The sequence below is a fragment of the Papio anubis genome, chromosome 11 (genome assembly GCF_008728515.1).
Source record: "Papio anubis isolate 15944 chromosome 11, Panubis1.0, whole genome shotgun sequence".
In the NCBI taxonomy this organism is placed as follows: Eukaryota; Metazoa; Chordata; class Mammalia; order Primates; family Cercopithecidae; genus Papio; species Papio anubis.
This window is the reverse complement of record NC_044986.1, coordinates 56,072,867-56,087,833: the sequence shown is the minus strand read 5'-3', so window position 1 is coordinate 56,087,833 and position 14,967 is coordinate 56,072,867. Positions and strand designations below refer to the sequence as shown.

The window sequence follows — 14,967 nt, the reverse complement described above, 5'->3', positions numbered from 1 at the left end:
CTCCATCTCAAAAAAAAAAAAAAAAGATATTGAACATTTCTGTCACCCAGAGTTTCCATTTCAGGTCAACCTTCAAAATAAGATGCCATCTTGGAAAATTCTGGACCATGTAGGTAGTACGAAGTATGTATGTGAACCGTCTAACTTCATCAGGCTTAGGTCTGGGTTATAATTTTCTAAAGAGACATTTTTTAAAAAAGAAACAAAACTCTGAATTCTGTTTAAGGCAAACAAGCTTCATTGTTTTCTACCTGTTTGTTGGTATGGAGATTTTTCCCTCTAGTTCAGCCTTTTGGTGTGGGTGTAGCTTTTTGATGGTTCCAGCATTCCGTGTATGTCTTAGTTAAATCTTCTTTTCTTGTATGTCTCCAAGGCCTCAAGTTCTCCTCTTGATGGACATTAAACTAAAACTCCATGTTTAATAAAACCCACAATGCTGTTACCCAAGTTTTTTTTTTTTTTTTTAAGATGGAGTGGCACGATCTTGGCTCACTGCAGCTTTCGCCTCCTGGGTTCAAGCAATTCTCCTGCCTCAGCCTCCCAAGTAGCTAGAACTACAGGTGCATGCTACCACACCTGGCTAATTTTTGTATTTTTAGTAGAGACGAGGTTTCGCCATATTGGTCAGGTTGGTCTCGAACTCCTGATCTCAGGCGATCCACCCGCCTCGGCCTCCCAAAGTGCTGAGATTACAGGCATGAGCCACTGTGCCCGACCCTGTTGCCCAAGTTTTAGCTGCCAGGTTTACATCTTTGGTTTTTGGTTATCTCTTCCCCTTTTTTCATACATACATTTTAATGACATACAATGTATATACAGAAAGGTACACCAATCATAAGTATAGAGCTCAACATCTTTTCATGGGGGAACATTCCTATGCGACAAGAACTCAGCTAAAGAAAAAGAACATTACTGGAAACCTGTTAGGATTCTTCCAATCACTCCCTTCTTCCAACAAGAATCATTATTCAGACATCTAACACCATAGATGAACTTTGCTTATTTTTGAACTGCATATAAATGCAATTATACGGCATATACTCTTTTGTGTCTGGCTTCCTTTGCTTATAATTATGTTTGTAAGACTCATTCATGTTGTTTCATGTAGCCACAGTTTGTTCATTCTCATTACTGTTATTATTCCATTGAACAAACGCAACAGGATTTATATTATAGGTGGACATTTGGGTTGTTTCATTTTCCTCTTTGCTACTGGAGCCTGGGATTTCTCTTTACTTTCTTTGAGCTCTGCTGTGTATTGAATAGGATTAAAGCAGCATTTCCTGGTCAGCAATTCTAGATGTTCTGTGTCAGGGAAAGTTTTAGATATTACTGACTGCCAAAGCTCCAGACCCATAACTCATATGTATTTTGTTTTGTTTTGTTTTGTTTTTTTGAGACCGAGTTTCACTCTTGTTGCCCAGGCTGGAGTGCAGGGGCGCAATCTCAGCTCACCGCAACCTCCACCTCCTGGGTTCCAGCGATTGTCCTGCCTCAGCCTCCTGAGTAGCTGGGATTACAGGCATGCACCACCACACCCGGCTTATTTTGTATTTTTAGTAGAGATGGGGTTTCCCATATTGGTCAGGCTGGTCTCAAACTCCTGACCTCAGGTGATCTGCCTGTCTTAGCCTCCCAAAGTGCTGAGATTACAGGTGTGAGCCACCACCCCCAGTCTGCTATTCTTACTTCTCAAATGATTTACTTTAGCTGATGGCTTATTTCTTTAAACTGTCATCTGTATTTGATTCCTGTGAACCAATAATAAGTGAATAAAAACAGGAGCACAGGGATGAGATATGTAATTAATTTTGTAGTCATGATCTCTTGCCGAGTTGAGATGTTGCATGTGCAAGGCTAGTTTAATGTTAACAAGTGTAAAATATTGAAAATGCATGTTGTAGAAACAGAGTGGCTGGGCCGGGCATGGTGGCTCATGTCTGTAATCCCCCAACTTTGGGAGGCTGAGGTGGATGGACCACCTGAGGTCAGGAGTTCAAGACCAGCCTGGCTAACATGGTGAAACCTGGTCTCTACTAAAAATACAAAAAACTAGCCAGGTGTGGTGGCTGGCACCTGTAGTCCCAACTACTCTGAAGGCTGAGGCAGGAGAATTGCTTGAACCCAGGAGGTGGAGGTTGCAGTGAGCAGAGATTGTGCCACTGCACTCCAGCCTGGGCGATAGAGCGAAACTCGGTTTCCAAAAAGAAAAAAAAAAAGAAATAGAGTGGCTAAAGAGAGCAATAGTATAAAGTGTGGATATGGTTGTTTGGGCCCAGGATCTCTTGTCTAATTGACATTGAGAAGATGAAATGAGAAGCAAATTCTCTTGATGACTCAGTGGTATCTAATCAATGTGTAACAACTCCAAAATGGGGCTGTCTTTTATACTACTAGCCCAGTGGTTTCAAACTGGAGGCAATTTTGCGGCCCAGGGGATATTTGGCAATGTCTGAAGACATTTTTGGCTGGCATACTACTGGAATTTACTAGGTAGAGGCTAGGGATGCTGCTAAACATCCGACAATGCACAGGACAGCTCCCTACAACAAAAAAATTACCCAGTCTCAAATGTCAGTGTTCAGAAATGCCTTGCTAGACCTAGACAAAGCTTCTAAATTAAAGGTGTAATTAAATAAATAAACTATCAACTACTTTTCAAGAAATGATAGCCCTAGGCTGGGCACAGTGGCTCTGGCCTGTCATCCCAACACTTTGAGAGTCCAAGGCAGGAGGATCACTTGAGGCCAGGAGTGCAAGGCCAGGAATTCAAGATGAGACTGGTCAACACAGAGAAACCTAGTTTCTTTAAAAAAAAAAAAAAAAAAAAAAAAAAAAAAGAAGGAGAAATGATAGCGCTACATGGACACATTCTTCTATATTTCTATCCAAATTCGGACACTCTGTGACATCCCGCTCATACTCGGCTCACCCTAATTCTTTTCAAAACTGTAATGGTGAGTCCTGCAACAACTAAATCCATTTAGAATTTGAATAAAATTACTCAGATCTGACATTAATGTAACTGGATATGTACAACAATTTGTTTATAGATATTAAAAATTAACAAAATTGCTCTATGATTTATGCCATTATTATTTTATTTTATTGTTGAAAACACTAAAGTTCCAAGGCCATAGAGTAAGTCATTTGCAAAAATGGCATTAGACAAAGAAAAATCTTGATGTTGTGCCTTGCAGTTAGGCTACAAGGTATTCTTTTCCTTTGTTCATGTGTTTTTGCAGCTTAAATTTAGGACAAAGCTAAATTTCATTACTTCTCCAAAGGAGGTGATTACCTAAATCTGTCCCTTCTTCCTCCAGGCAGCACATACTACTATTTGTTCTTCTGATTCATTTCCCCTAGAAAGCTGAGAAGGAGTTTTATAATGATATTATTGGTTTTGTAACTGGTGTTTCCATTGTAATGCTATTACGGAACCAGTGTTGTGATAAATGATCTGTGTATAAGGGAAATCACTTTTACAAGACGTAGAAAATTAGACACGCTTCTGCTTTGCAATAACAATAAAAAACATGGTGAAAAAATATTCTCCAGTTTATTCCCATCTGTATCAGCAGGGAAGCTTTAGAAGATGGGTTCTCCCTAAAGTCTTCTAAACACGATTACTACCTACAAGTACCATGTCAAAATGCAAATTTCCTCCAAATCCTATTGAAGGCCACTACGTTCTTAAGCTTACCATGACGTGGGCCCTTTAAGAAAACCAGGCGCTTCAAACTCCACCCCTCTGCTGACTTGAAGCAGTGTGAGTCCGCCTTTCCAAGGCGGTTAGTTTTGTGGTGACGCTAAGAGAGAGTTAATTTGCCCCCTGCTCTGCCTGGAAGGAATGTTCCTGTTGCAATAAGCTCCAAAAGTGGAAGCTTTAAGATACTATGGAATAGGGAACAATAGAAACTTGTGAGGTATGGCAGCCAGCCCCACTCTTAAGATTCGATCACAGTGCTGAATAAAGTGGAAAGAATGTTGTTAAATCTGTTTCCCCCTGTGGTGCTGCTCCCTCCTAGCTTTACTCTTCCATTTCACTCCTCAAGTGAGCTTTCCAGAATCCGTTTCCAACTTAACTAGCTGATTGTCTGATGTACTAGATCCCAAAAAAGTGAGAGAACTAAGTTTCAGTGCAAATCAAACTGGATCACTTTTAACAGAATGATTGATTGCCTATATGTTTCTCAAGAGCAAAGCCAAGCATTTCCCCCCTCCTGCTACACAAACAGTGACAGAGTTCAGAAGCCCTCTAGCACTAAGCTAAACTACCTGGGAGAAATGGGGGTTTAGTTGCTGTTGGCATTTAAGCTGTTTGCTGAAAGCAGCCATCTTGGTGAAAGATGATGTCATTTGGAACACTTGGTGTTTTCGAGTTTATTCTGAGGTGCCAGTTTCCAAGAGCCATTGAATCACCGTTTAATCATGAGATCAAATTTAAGTTTAAAGATAACGAGGGAGTGGGAATAAGAATCATTCTTCCTTCTTCCTAACGCTTTAGAAATCTTTCAGAAAGTTCAACGCAACAGAAAACAAAATTACACTTTTTTTTTTTTCTATTTTCTCTTTCCATGTGTTTGTTCTAATGTTAACTAAGCATGGGTAATAAAACTAGTCTGGTCAGTTTCACTTTCCAATTTTTATACATAAGTGAAAGCTGTTTTGTGTCAACAGGGCAAAGTGTTTAGAATCATCTCACCTGCTGGGCCAATTGCCTGCAAGCCTTTGGGAAGAGGGAGGGGGAATAAAAGTTTTTGATTTTTAATTTCTTAAACTGCAAAGCTACCCTGAATTAGACCGCGTTGTAGTAATTACTGTTTTATTTTTACATTCTAAAGTTTTCTAGGAGTGAGCAAGAGGATAGCAAAGAAGGGTGATGTTGTACTCTCACTCAATCATTACTACTTGTATAGCATAATGTTATGTCCGCAGTTACTTTGGAAAATTGGCACTTAAAGAGGTGTTTCAACCTTCTGCTAAAACTGTTTCGCTTTCCTTTTTTTTTTTTTCTTCATTAGATAAATGTTACTGTCTTAATCCTACTGCGTGACATGTGCTGGAAATGTTTGCAAAATGCAAAGAGAAAAAGAAAAAAAACAGTTGCACCTTGTTTAAACAATTGAGCGCAGTGTGGTTTATGAGGTTATTAAAAGGGGTGTGTGTCTCTCCCGCAAATTCTTTCTTAACAAGGTTAACCTGTGGCTGCTGTTGTTTCATCCTCCTCGGCCTCTTGTAGAGGAACTTTGTTCTCTTAGGTTTATCCAAGCCTTCCCAGTCAAAAACACCTTGCTTTTGATAATATAAAACTGCGTGTATGTGTGAAACAGATAGAGGGAGACACGCGCACACACAGTCGGCGGAAGATGGGGCCACAACACGGTAAAGGATGGGCGCCGGAGCCCGGCTGACCTTTCCACGTGTCCCCGGCACCTGCGAGGCTGGTGGAGCATCAGGTTTCTTTTTTCTTGGGGCGGGCGCGAGCCCGGAAGAGGCTGGGCGGCCGCGGGCTTAGACCAGGGGGCTCATAGGCCCTCCCTTGGAACACGTGTGGCTGGCGAGCTGGTGGTGCGGGGGCAGTCCTTGGCTTTCCCGCACCCGCAGTGCCTGCGCGTTCCCAGCCCGCCCGTGGTCACCAGGCGGCGGCGGGCGGGTCCCGGAGCTTTCAGCCAGCTCTGCTGGGCGGCCTAGCGAGCGCGCCCGGCCCGGCTGGAGCAAGCCCCAGTGCAATACTGCCCAAGCCCGGGCGGGGTCTCTGTTCTCTGGCAGAGGAGGTCCCTTGGCAGCGGGAAGCGCCCTCTCTTTCTCTCGCCGCCGCTCCGAGTCTGCGCCCTGGTGCCAGGCGCTCAGCTCGGCGCTCCCCTGTGCTCGCCCGGCGCCCACTCATTCGCAGCCCGGCCTTCGCCGCCGCCGCCTCCCTGCTGCTCCTCCTTCTTTCCCCAGCCCGCCGCGGCCATGGCGGACAGCGCCAGCGAGAGCGACACGGACGGGGCGGGGGGCAACAGCAGCAGCTCGGCCGCCATGCAGTCGTCCTGCTCGTCGACCTCGGGCGGCGGCGGTGGCGGCGGGGGAGGCGGCGGCGGTGGGAAGTCGGGGGGCATTGTCATCTCGCCGTTCCGCCTGGAGGAGCTCACCAACCGCCTGGCCTCGCTGCAGCAAGAGAACAAGGTGCTGAAGATAGAGCTGGAGACCTACAAACTGAAGTGCAAGGCACTGCAGGAGGAGAACCGCGACCTGCGCAAAGCCAGCGTGACCATCGTGAGTGTCCCCCGGGGGCGCGCCGCAGCGCCAACCTCCGCCCGGCCCGGGAGGGGCTGCACCCGCATCCAGGCAACCCCCAGTCTTCCCCAGATTCCCGGGGACCCTCTGAGAGCACACTCCCTGCGGGGACCTGCTGGCCTCCGGGAGGAGAGGGAGGTGTCCTTTCGGGGCCACGCGGGTCTGTCCTCCTCGGGGGGCTGAGGACCCTTGCGCGGTGCGGGGGAATGCTACTGTGGCAACCATTCATGGTCCCTTTTGGCCTCTGGAGAGGAGGCCCCTCCGGGACTGGGCTGGAGGCTGGCGGCGTGGCTGGGGGGCGGGGTAGGACTTTTTTCAGCTCTAGCATGCTTGAGGGGTGCGTCCAGAATCTGGGGAACCCCAGTCCGGGGGAGAGAGCGGAAGCTGGGATCTCTTACTGGGGCCTGGCTCGGAGTGTGGGGGTTCGCAGCTGGGCTGGGTACTAAGCTGGCATCTGGACGGCACTAGCTGGATCGCCCGGGTACGGGGCGGGAGAGAGTGGCCGGGAATCCAGGAAGTGGAGTTTTCTGGCCAGGATCGAGAGGGAAGGGCGGGTACCAAGCTAATGCTCCCACCTCCATTGGAAGCTCTTTGCCTTGGAGTGGGAGGGTGGACGGTTTACTGCGAGGAGAGTGCAGCATTCAGGCCTGGACAGGGCTGGGGCCGAAACCAGGGGAAGGGTAGCCACTGTGACTCCCTGGCTGAGCCAGAGGTACGTGTGTTCGCTCCATTCGTAGAGTGATTAGGAGTATCTTGCTTCTGAGTCTAGATACTGGAGAACAGGCCATCAGTTCTGTTTCTACCTGGTCCCTGGAGGCTGCCCAGAAAAGGGTAAGCTTGGGTCTGCAGGTCTCTCCTGGTGTGGCAGGCTTTTAGAAAGGCCCGTATAGCAGTGATGAGGCGAAATGTAACTAGAAAAAGTACACTGTGTACTCTCACCTATCATCCCTGCCAGCTCACCACATCGTTAACATGCAGGATCCCCACACAGACAACTGTATTCAAATCAGAAGTTTCCCAGCCAGGAGGAGAGAAGAAAATGTCAAGAAATCAAGGGGGATAAATGGCCATAGCTGCTGCAAAATAGCGGATTAGGCTGAACTTTGAAATAAAGAAAAAGGGTTGAATTTGGGGATGGAGGGTCCCATCTTGGAAATGGGGCAAGTTTAGGATGCCCCTTGTGCCGGGAAATAGCCTTCGGTGGAGGAGCCTGTGTATATATGTGCGCAAGTGTGTATACCCCCAATGCTGGCTCATACATGAGAACTAGATGGCATTCTTAATTTGTGTAGAAAGCAAGTTGCAGGTTAAGTGTGATCAGTAGCCTAAATAGCAGTTGATTGTAAAAAGAAACTTTTCATGTTCAAATCCAATTTTGCAGAATGGAATTGGAGCAACTTGCATGTGAGATGGTAAAGTTCTTGAACTGCCCTTTTGGTAGGAAGGGGGTTGGGGGCGGGGAATTTGCAGAGGCAGCCACTTCCAAGCCTCCTATGCAGCTTTCTTGGCTGACAGAGATGTCTTTGCTGAGTGGGGGTTAAGAAGAGAGGGAAGTTGGTGGAGGCAGTTTATTTAAGATTTGAGTTAGTAAATGAGAGGGTTAGTCTCTTGGAGGTTGTGAACCATGGAAAGTAGTAAAACTTGCATGAAGTGAAATAGCCTTTTGCATGCAGTAGGCAATTCAGACTGGTTTTGTTGGGGAGGGAGGAATGAGGGATGCAGAGACTATCAAAGGGTTATCTGTTTGTCACTTCGACCGTACTATAAGTAGGTTTGTAAACTGTACTTACATATGTTGGCTTTGCAGGAACAAATGTGTTCATTCCCGGTGTTTCAAACCAGAGGCCTTCTGAGTACTTAGCTCGAAAAGTGTATAAGGTGGTGGCTTTTTTTCTTAGCACTTACCCTTAACTAAAACTGACATCCAGCCGAATATACTTTGTGAAATGTCGTGCGGTGTTAATGAGTAAAGTTAAAATTGTTTTAGATGACACTGCACAAGTACCAGAAGCCTCTCAGTTCTTCTTTAATCTCTGACTAATATATTCAGGGAGACAAATAAAAAAGTGCTTGTGGTTCGCCTGGTTTCCTAATACTTGGCAGTTGTTACTGAGGAGCTGAATGATAAATGCAGGAAATAGATTCCTTCAAGATTTTGCAGGTGTTAACTGACCTAGGATCCAGATTCTGTAGGGGTACGTTTGACCTCTCAGGTATGTAATGTGGGAGGAGAAATGTATGTGACTCCATGAAATTGGTCTGTGAATGCAGAGAGTCCATTGAACTACACTTTAGTAGTTTATATCAAGGTTAAGCTGTACAATCCCTGACATTGCTCACTTAAGCATTACCTTTGCTAGTGGCAGTCTAGGAAGTTTCTGATAATTAAGTGAAGACCTTGTTAGATTTTTCACTGTGAAAACACTGTTAGAGTTTTCACTGTTAATTTGAAGGGAAGATGGTACCATAATTCTGGTAATTGCCTTTCTGGCTGTTTTTAGTTCCAATTGTGATATTAATGTTCACGTTCTTGGGCACTAAAGGTGATTGTGGCCTTCTTTTTCCTTGAGCATGTTCAGGAAGGCACATTGCCTGTTTGTCACTCCCTGGGGAAGAGACAGTCTCCCCCTGCCGCCACTTGTTTTTTTTAATAGACTTTACTTTTTAGAGCACTTTTATCTTCAGAGTAACACTGAACATAAAGTACAGAAATTTCCCACATAATCCTTGCCTTCACACAGGCACGACCTCCTCCACCATCAGCGTCTTACATCATCGTGGTCCATTGTTAGTCAGTGAACCTACATTGATACATCATTATCACCCAAAGTCTAGAGTTTACTTGGTCTTGTATATTCTATGAGTTTAGACAAATGTATAATGACATATGTCCACCATTATAGTATTACGCAGTTTTTCTGCCCTGGAAGTCTTCCATGCTCTGTTCATCTTTCCCTCCCTGCTAACTCCTGGCAACCACTGATCTTTTTACTCTCTCCTTAGTTTTGCCTTTCCCAGAATGTCATGTAATTGGAATCATACTGTATGCAGCCTTTTCACTTAGTAAATGCATTTAAGTTTCCTCTGTGTTCCCCAACTCGTATGTCTTGGTTTCTGTTCAGGGTTAAATAGTATTTCATTGTTTGGATGGATCATAATTTATCCATTCACCTCCTGAAGGGCATCTTGGTTGTTTCCACCTTTTGGCAATTATGAATAAAGCTGCTAGAAATATTCATGTGCAGGGTTTTGTCTGGAAAGATATCAGTTCATTTGTTTAAATACCAAAGCGCATGATTGCTGAATTATATGGTAAGAGTATGTTTAGTTTTATAAGAAATTGCCAAACTGTCTTCCAAAGTAGCTGCACTGTTTTGCATTCCCACCAACAGTGAGTAAGAGTTGCTTTTGCGGGGCCGGGCGTCGTGTTTTACACCTGTAATCCCAGCACTTTGGGGAGACCGAGGCAGGCGGATCACCTGAGGTCAAGAGTTCAAGACCAGCCTGGCCAACATGGTGAAACTCCATCTCTACTAAAAAAAAAAAGTACAAGAAAATTAGCTGGGGGTGGTGGTGCATGCCTGTAATCCCAGACTCCCTGGAGACTGAGGCAGGAGAATTGCTTGAACCCAGGAGGCAGAGGTTGCAGTGAGCCAACATCACGCCACTGCACTCCAGCCTGGGCAACAGAGCCAGACAACGTCTCAAAAAAAAAAAAAAAAAAGAGTTGCTGTTGCTCACCAACATTTGCTGTTGTCAGTGTTCTGGATTTTGACCATTCCAATAGGTGTATAGTAATATCTCTGTTATGCCCTTTTTAAAGCCAAGTCCAAAGGCTAATAGAAGCTCTTAACCAATGGTCTCTTCTGGTATGTAAGTGGCTATTCTGGTCAAACTACCCATTTAATGAAGGACTAGTTTCATGGGCCTGTGTTCTCAGTATCTGTACAACAGTGGTAAACATCATCTGTGGGAGAGAATCAACTGTAAGAAGTCTTTCAGTCGTGTCCACAAGTGCCTGGTGCACCTGTGAGTTATAGCCTGCCCTAGGCCATTTTATTTGGGGGTTAAAAGTGGAATAGAATATTTTGAGTGAGTATTCAATTTTCCCCATTAAGTCAGCAGGGGAATCAGGCTCCTGATTACAGATCATAATTTCTTTTTTTTGGAGTGGGGGAAATAAACAAATGCATAGTCACCTTTTTGAGTAGCTTTTGTATGTTAGGCCAGATCTGTTTGTTTGTCCTATGAGTGAGAATATGACTGTGAATTATATGATTCAGTGTAGTGAGGGTTATCGTGGGGTGGTGGTCTTAGAGAAGGTGAGGAAATGCAGTTGTGGGCAGTAATTGGATGGCTTCAAAGTTCTCAACTAGTTGCTGGCATTCTCCGTGTATAAGCAGGGCCTCAGGTGGTTCTCTAGGGTGTGTACCTCTTCTAGGCAGTTTCAGACCTTTGGTATGTGTTTGGTTTGGAAATCACGGCCTATAATAAATCACTGATATGTAAGTGTCTCTCTGACTGTAAAATTAATCCTTTATTGTAGAAGTTTAGGGAAATACAGAAGTACAAGCTGTTTTGAAGTTATAATAGAAAAAAATATGTTGGTCTGGCATGATTAGAAAACCTGGCTATTTTAAACATCAGTGTAATGGTTTCATTAACTGGTAAAAACTGCCATATAGTTGATGTTGTATGTCTTGGATTATTTACTCTGGAAGCCTAATATGTTATTTTCAATTTTTAAGACTTCTGTCAGACTCTGAAGATACAAATCGATATTGCCTTTATAAATGTGACGATGAGAGTGTGATATCTTTTTCCCCCCGTTTAGAAAAGTATTTCTTAGATTCTTATGGAAACACCCAACTTTAGACACAACTTTGAGGAAAATATGACCTCACAGTTAGGTCTAACTGTACACAAGTCGTCTTAAAGAGGCCTTTCTCATATTTCTTCAGCATTTACGAGTTTTTCACATTTGTAAGTATCTTCTGTGTGTTTCATATATTCTATTTGTACTTAATTTTAAAAAACTTTTTTGTTTTTGTTTTTGTTTTGTGACAGCTTTTACTCTTGTTACCTGTGACTGAGTACAGTGTAGGATCTCAGGTCACTGCAACTCCTGCCCCAGGTTCCAGTACCCTCATGCCTCAGTTCTCCCTAATAGCTGGGACTGCAGGTATGCAACCACCATGCCCATCTGTTTTTGAGACGGAGTCTGCTTCTGTCGCCTGGATGGAGTGCAGTGGCCTGATCTCAGCTCACTGCAAGCTCCGCCTCCCGGGTTTATGCCATTCTCCTGCCTCAGCCTCCCGAGTAGCTGGGACTACAGGCGCCCGCCACCTTGCCCGGCTAGTTTTTGTTTTTGTATTTTTTAGTAGAGACAGGGTTTCACCGTGTTAGCCAGGATGGTCTCGATCTCCTGACCTCGTGATCTGCCCGTCTCGGCCTCCCAAAGTGCTGGGATTACAGGCTTGAGCCACCGCGCCCGGCCTAGTTTTGTATTTTTAGTGGAGATGGTATTTACCATGTTGTCCAGGCTGGTCTCGGAACTCCTGGCCTAAAGTGATCCACCCACCTCTGCCTCCCAAAGTGCTAGGATTTCAGGCGTGAGCTACCACGCCCAGTCAAAAGCTAAAATTTTAAAGGTCATGACAGTCTTTTACAGTGCTGTCCTATTTGCTAGAGATGGGGAATCATTAGAGAATCCACAGTATCTGGTTTGTGGTGACTCTTGTTCGGGACCAGAGAGGCTGGTCTACAGCAAAAATCGGAGGTAGCCATTGCTTGCTTACAAATATTCACTGACTCCCCATTGCCCTTGGATTCAGGTAAACCTTCTGGTGGTTTACTAGGCTCTGCATGATTGGAATGTCCTCCTTGCTTCACAGCCACACCCCTTACATGCATTTAGCCCAGGGTGCATTCTCTAAGCTCTCACTTCACTCCTTTACTACTAGCACCCAGAACTTCAGTAGGTTTCCTCTGGCTCCTCAGTGGTGCCCCTCGTCCCCTGAAATGTTCTTCTGTATTCCTCCCCTCCTTTCTACTTTGTTAGTTGAAGTAGACTGTATTGCCTTCTTCACCTGAACCCCTTCCTGGTATGCCCTGATACTTCCTCTTTGTCAGCCACACACTGGGGTATGCACCTGCTTACGTGGTGCCGCAGACCTCCCTCTGTCACTGACACTTGACTGCAGAGATCTTTCCCAGTTCATGTGTAAATTTCTTTGGGGGCAGAATTTGCCTTGTTCATCGCATTCCTCAGCGCTTGGCATGGGGAAAACGCTCAGAAATTTGTTGAGCTGGCTCCAGAGGCACGGGTGTGTGTGTACTTGTTTCTTTCTGCCATGAAGGTGCCAACACTCTCTCCAGGACCTTGTCTTCATAGAGCCACTCCCCTGCCACAACAGCAAAGACTTTCTTTACCATAGTTGATGAAACAGACCAGATATGTGAATGGATACATTGTATACTTTGGGGGACCACTGCAATCAGTGTGCCCTTGCCTTCTTGCTTTGGATGATGTGGGCTACCTTGTAGCATATACCTGGGTGCTCCTGATAACATTTTATCTGAAAGAGGACAAAGTATTTTCAGGTTCTCCTTTCTAAGTGTTTCTGAGTAAGGCTTGAAGGACAAAGTAGCCCCGTTGGAAGTGTTCAGATTTGCTGCTTTGGTTTTGGTGATGGTGACAGATCATTCCAGGTGTTTCCTATGACTCTTTAATGTTGAAATGCCCCACTGGGAAACAACTCTGGCCCATTGCAGGAGGATGCATTAATGCAAATAAATACTGGTGACTTGTAGCAGTGATGGGGGAAGCATCTGAAAACAGGGTAGGGGGATTGTTGAATTCTTATGTCTGCTTGTGTCTTGCAGAGACACAAGTGTCACCACAGTGTATTTGTGTGTGTGTGTTTTCCTTAAATCATGCCTTGCCAAAATAATTGTGTTTACACTTCAAAATGCTAATACAAACTACCGAACTGCAGTCAGGCTGAGTAAGGAATAATAGTAATCTTTTCTGTTCCCTCTGTATACTTTTTTCCTTAGTGGGTAGGTGTTGCTTTTTGTTTTCAATCACAATGTGGTTGTTTTCAGGTATATTATTGTCAAAGTTGGCAGAGTAAATGTTCACAGGTTCAGTATGTTCCTGCTTGGTGGTGGTTGCAATTTTTCTTGACAGAGGAACTAATCCTCTGGAAAATATTTTTAATTGTCAGGATCTTGGCGTGGGGTTAACTTGCAGATACTTCCTACTTCTCCAAGGCTGTCAAATTTTCTTATCTTTTATGGCTGTGAAATCCACAGCTGTGAAGTTTATTCCAACCCTGATACCAGTAAATTGCAAAGGTCACTTCATGTAGGTTCTCTCTTTAGGGATAAGTATTCTTTTAAAAAGGGTTAACAATATGATTGATGGTCATTTAGAATTAACCCTCCCCTTTACTTATTGTTTCCTAGATCAGACATATGGAGTGCAATGTAATGATTACAGTTCATTACAATACTTATTTGTTTTTTTGCTGGGAGGTTTTCTGGTCTCCGTCTCTGCCCCTGCCTTTGTTTGTTCAGTAAGGTACAAAATGGCATGTAATAAATAAAATAAATATAGCCTCAAAGAAGCAGGATTCAGCCGTCAAGTGCTTATAATACTGTGTGCTAGATAGAAATATCCAAAAGGAATGTTAGGGCTCTCCCAGTAGCATAGCGAGGATAATACTAGACTTTCATTCAGCCTGGCACTGGCCTGGTGCTGTAGGGAATACAGAGCAGAGGGAAACAGTCTTTCTCTCCAGCTTTGGGGCTTGTGCAGTGCATGCAGAAGGAACCAACACCCACATGGACGCAGGAAGGGAAGCTTAGGCCGACTCCTGTAGGGGTTCCCAGGGAGGGGAATTTTACCTTGTAGCTTCCCAAATGAAGTTCATTTATCTCTGCGAATATCTTTAAGGAAAACAGTGTATCACATTCATTCGTAGTTTAATTAGCTTGTAGTTTATTTTGTAAGGCAGAGATGGGGAGAGCTGTTGCTCAATTTATGCTGAGGTGGCACCGGGAGGCTTTTGGTTTGTTTTTAATTTTCGTTTTTATGTGGTGATGATTGAAAAGAAATGTCATTGGTATTTTAATTTCATAATCTGCATCTGTCAGTACATGGAAATTATCTAGGTGGTTTTTTCCCTCTATTCCTGTTATACTCTGAGGCCTACCAGTGTTTCTTTCGTGGAATAATGGTGGATAGACTGAATTTCTCAAGTTTTTAATCTGAAACTATCCAAAAGCAAAGACTTCTTGCAGTAAAATTAGAGGTACTATTTTATAGGCAATTTTGAATTCTAGTTTTTTACAAAAGCTGTGCTGATTGATGGGCTAATCTTCCATGCATCTGTTCCAGATCAATCCAGCCTTGGCGGTGCCAGGTGTGTGTCCAGAGTGATCTGGGTAATGCTCACCAGGGCATCTCAGGGCACTGAGGATCAGATGAGGCCACTTGGTACCGCAGAGCAGAGTTGGGATGTTCAGCCAGGCATAGGTCATCATTCAAAAAGTTTTCCATAGGAGGAAGGAAGAGGGTAAAAGAATGAAAGCAGCAGGGATTACGGGTGAACTAAAGAAAATTCTTAGAAATCTAGTTACCTGTGTTAAACATTTCATGTGTTGCTTCTATAAGTGAAC

General features: G+C 44.4%; 1 protein-coding gene across 1 annotated transcript in view; it reads left to right on the top strand.

Annotated features, from left to right (window-relative positions):
• Nucleotides 1-5,025: 5,025 nt before the first annotated feature.
• Nucleotides 5,026-14,967, top strand: part of CCDC6 (coiled-coil domain containing 6) — a 120,189-nt gene continuing 110,247 nt past the window's right edge. Inside the window, exon 1 of the mRNA XM_003903922.5 lies at nucleotides 5,026-6,261. Within this exon, the coding sequence (XP_003903971.1) occupies nucleotides 5,959-6,261 (303 nt within the window). The 5' untranslated portion in view covers nucleotides 5,026-5,958. The remainder of the gene's footprint in view (nucleotides 6,262-14,967) is intronic.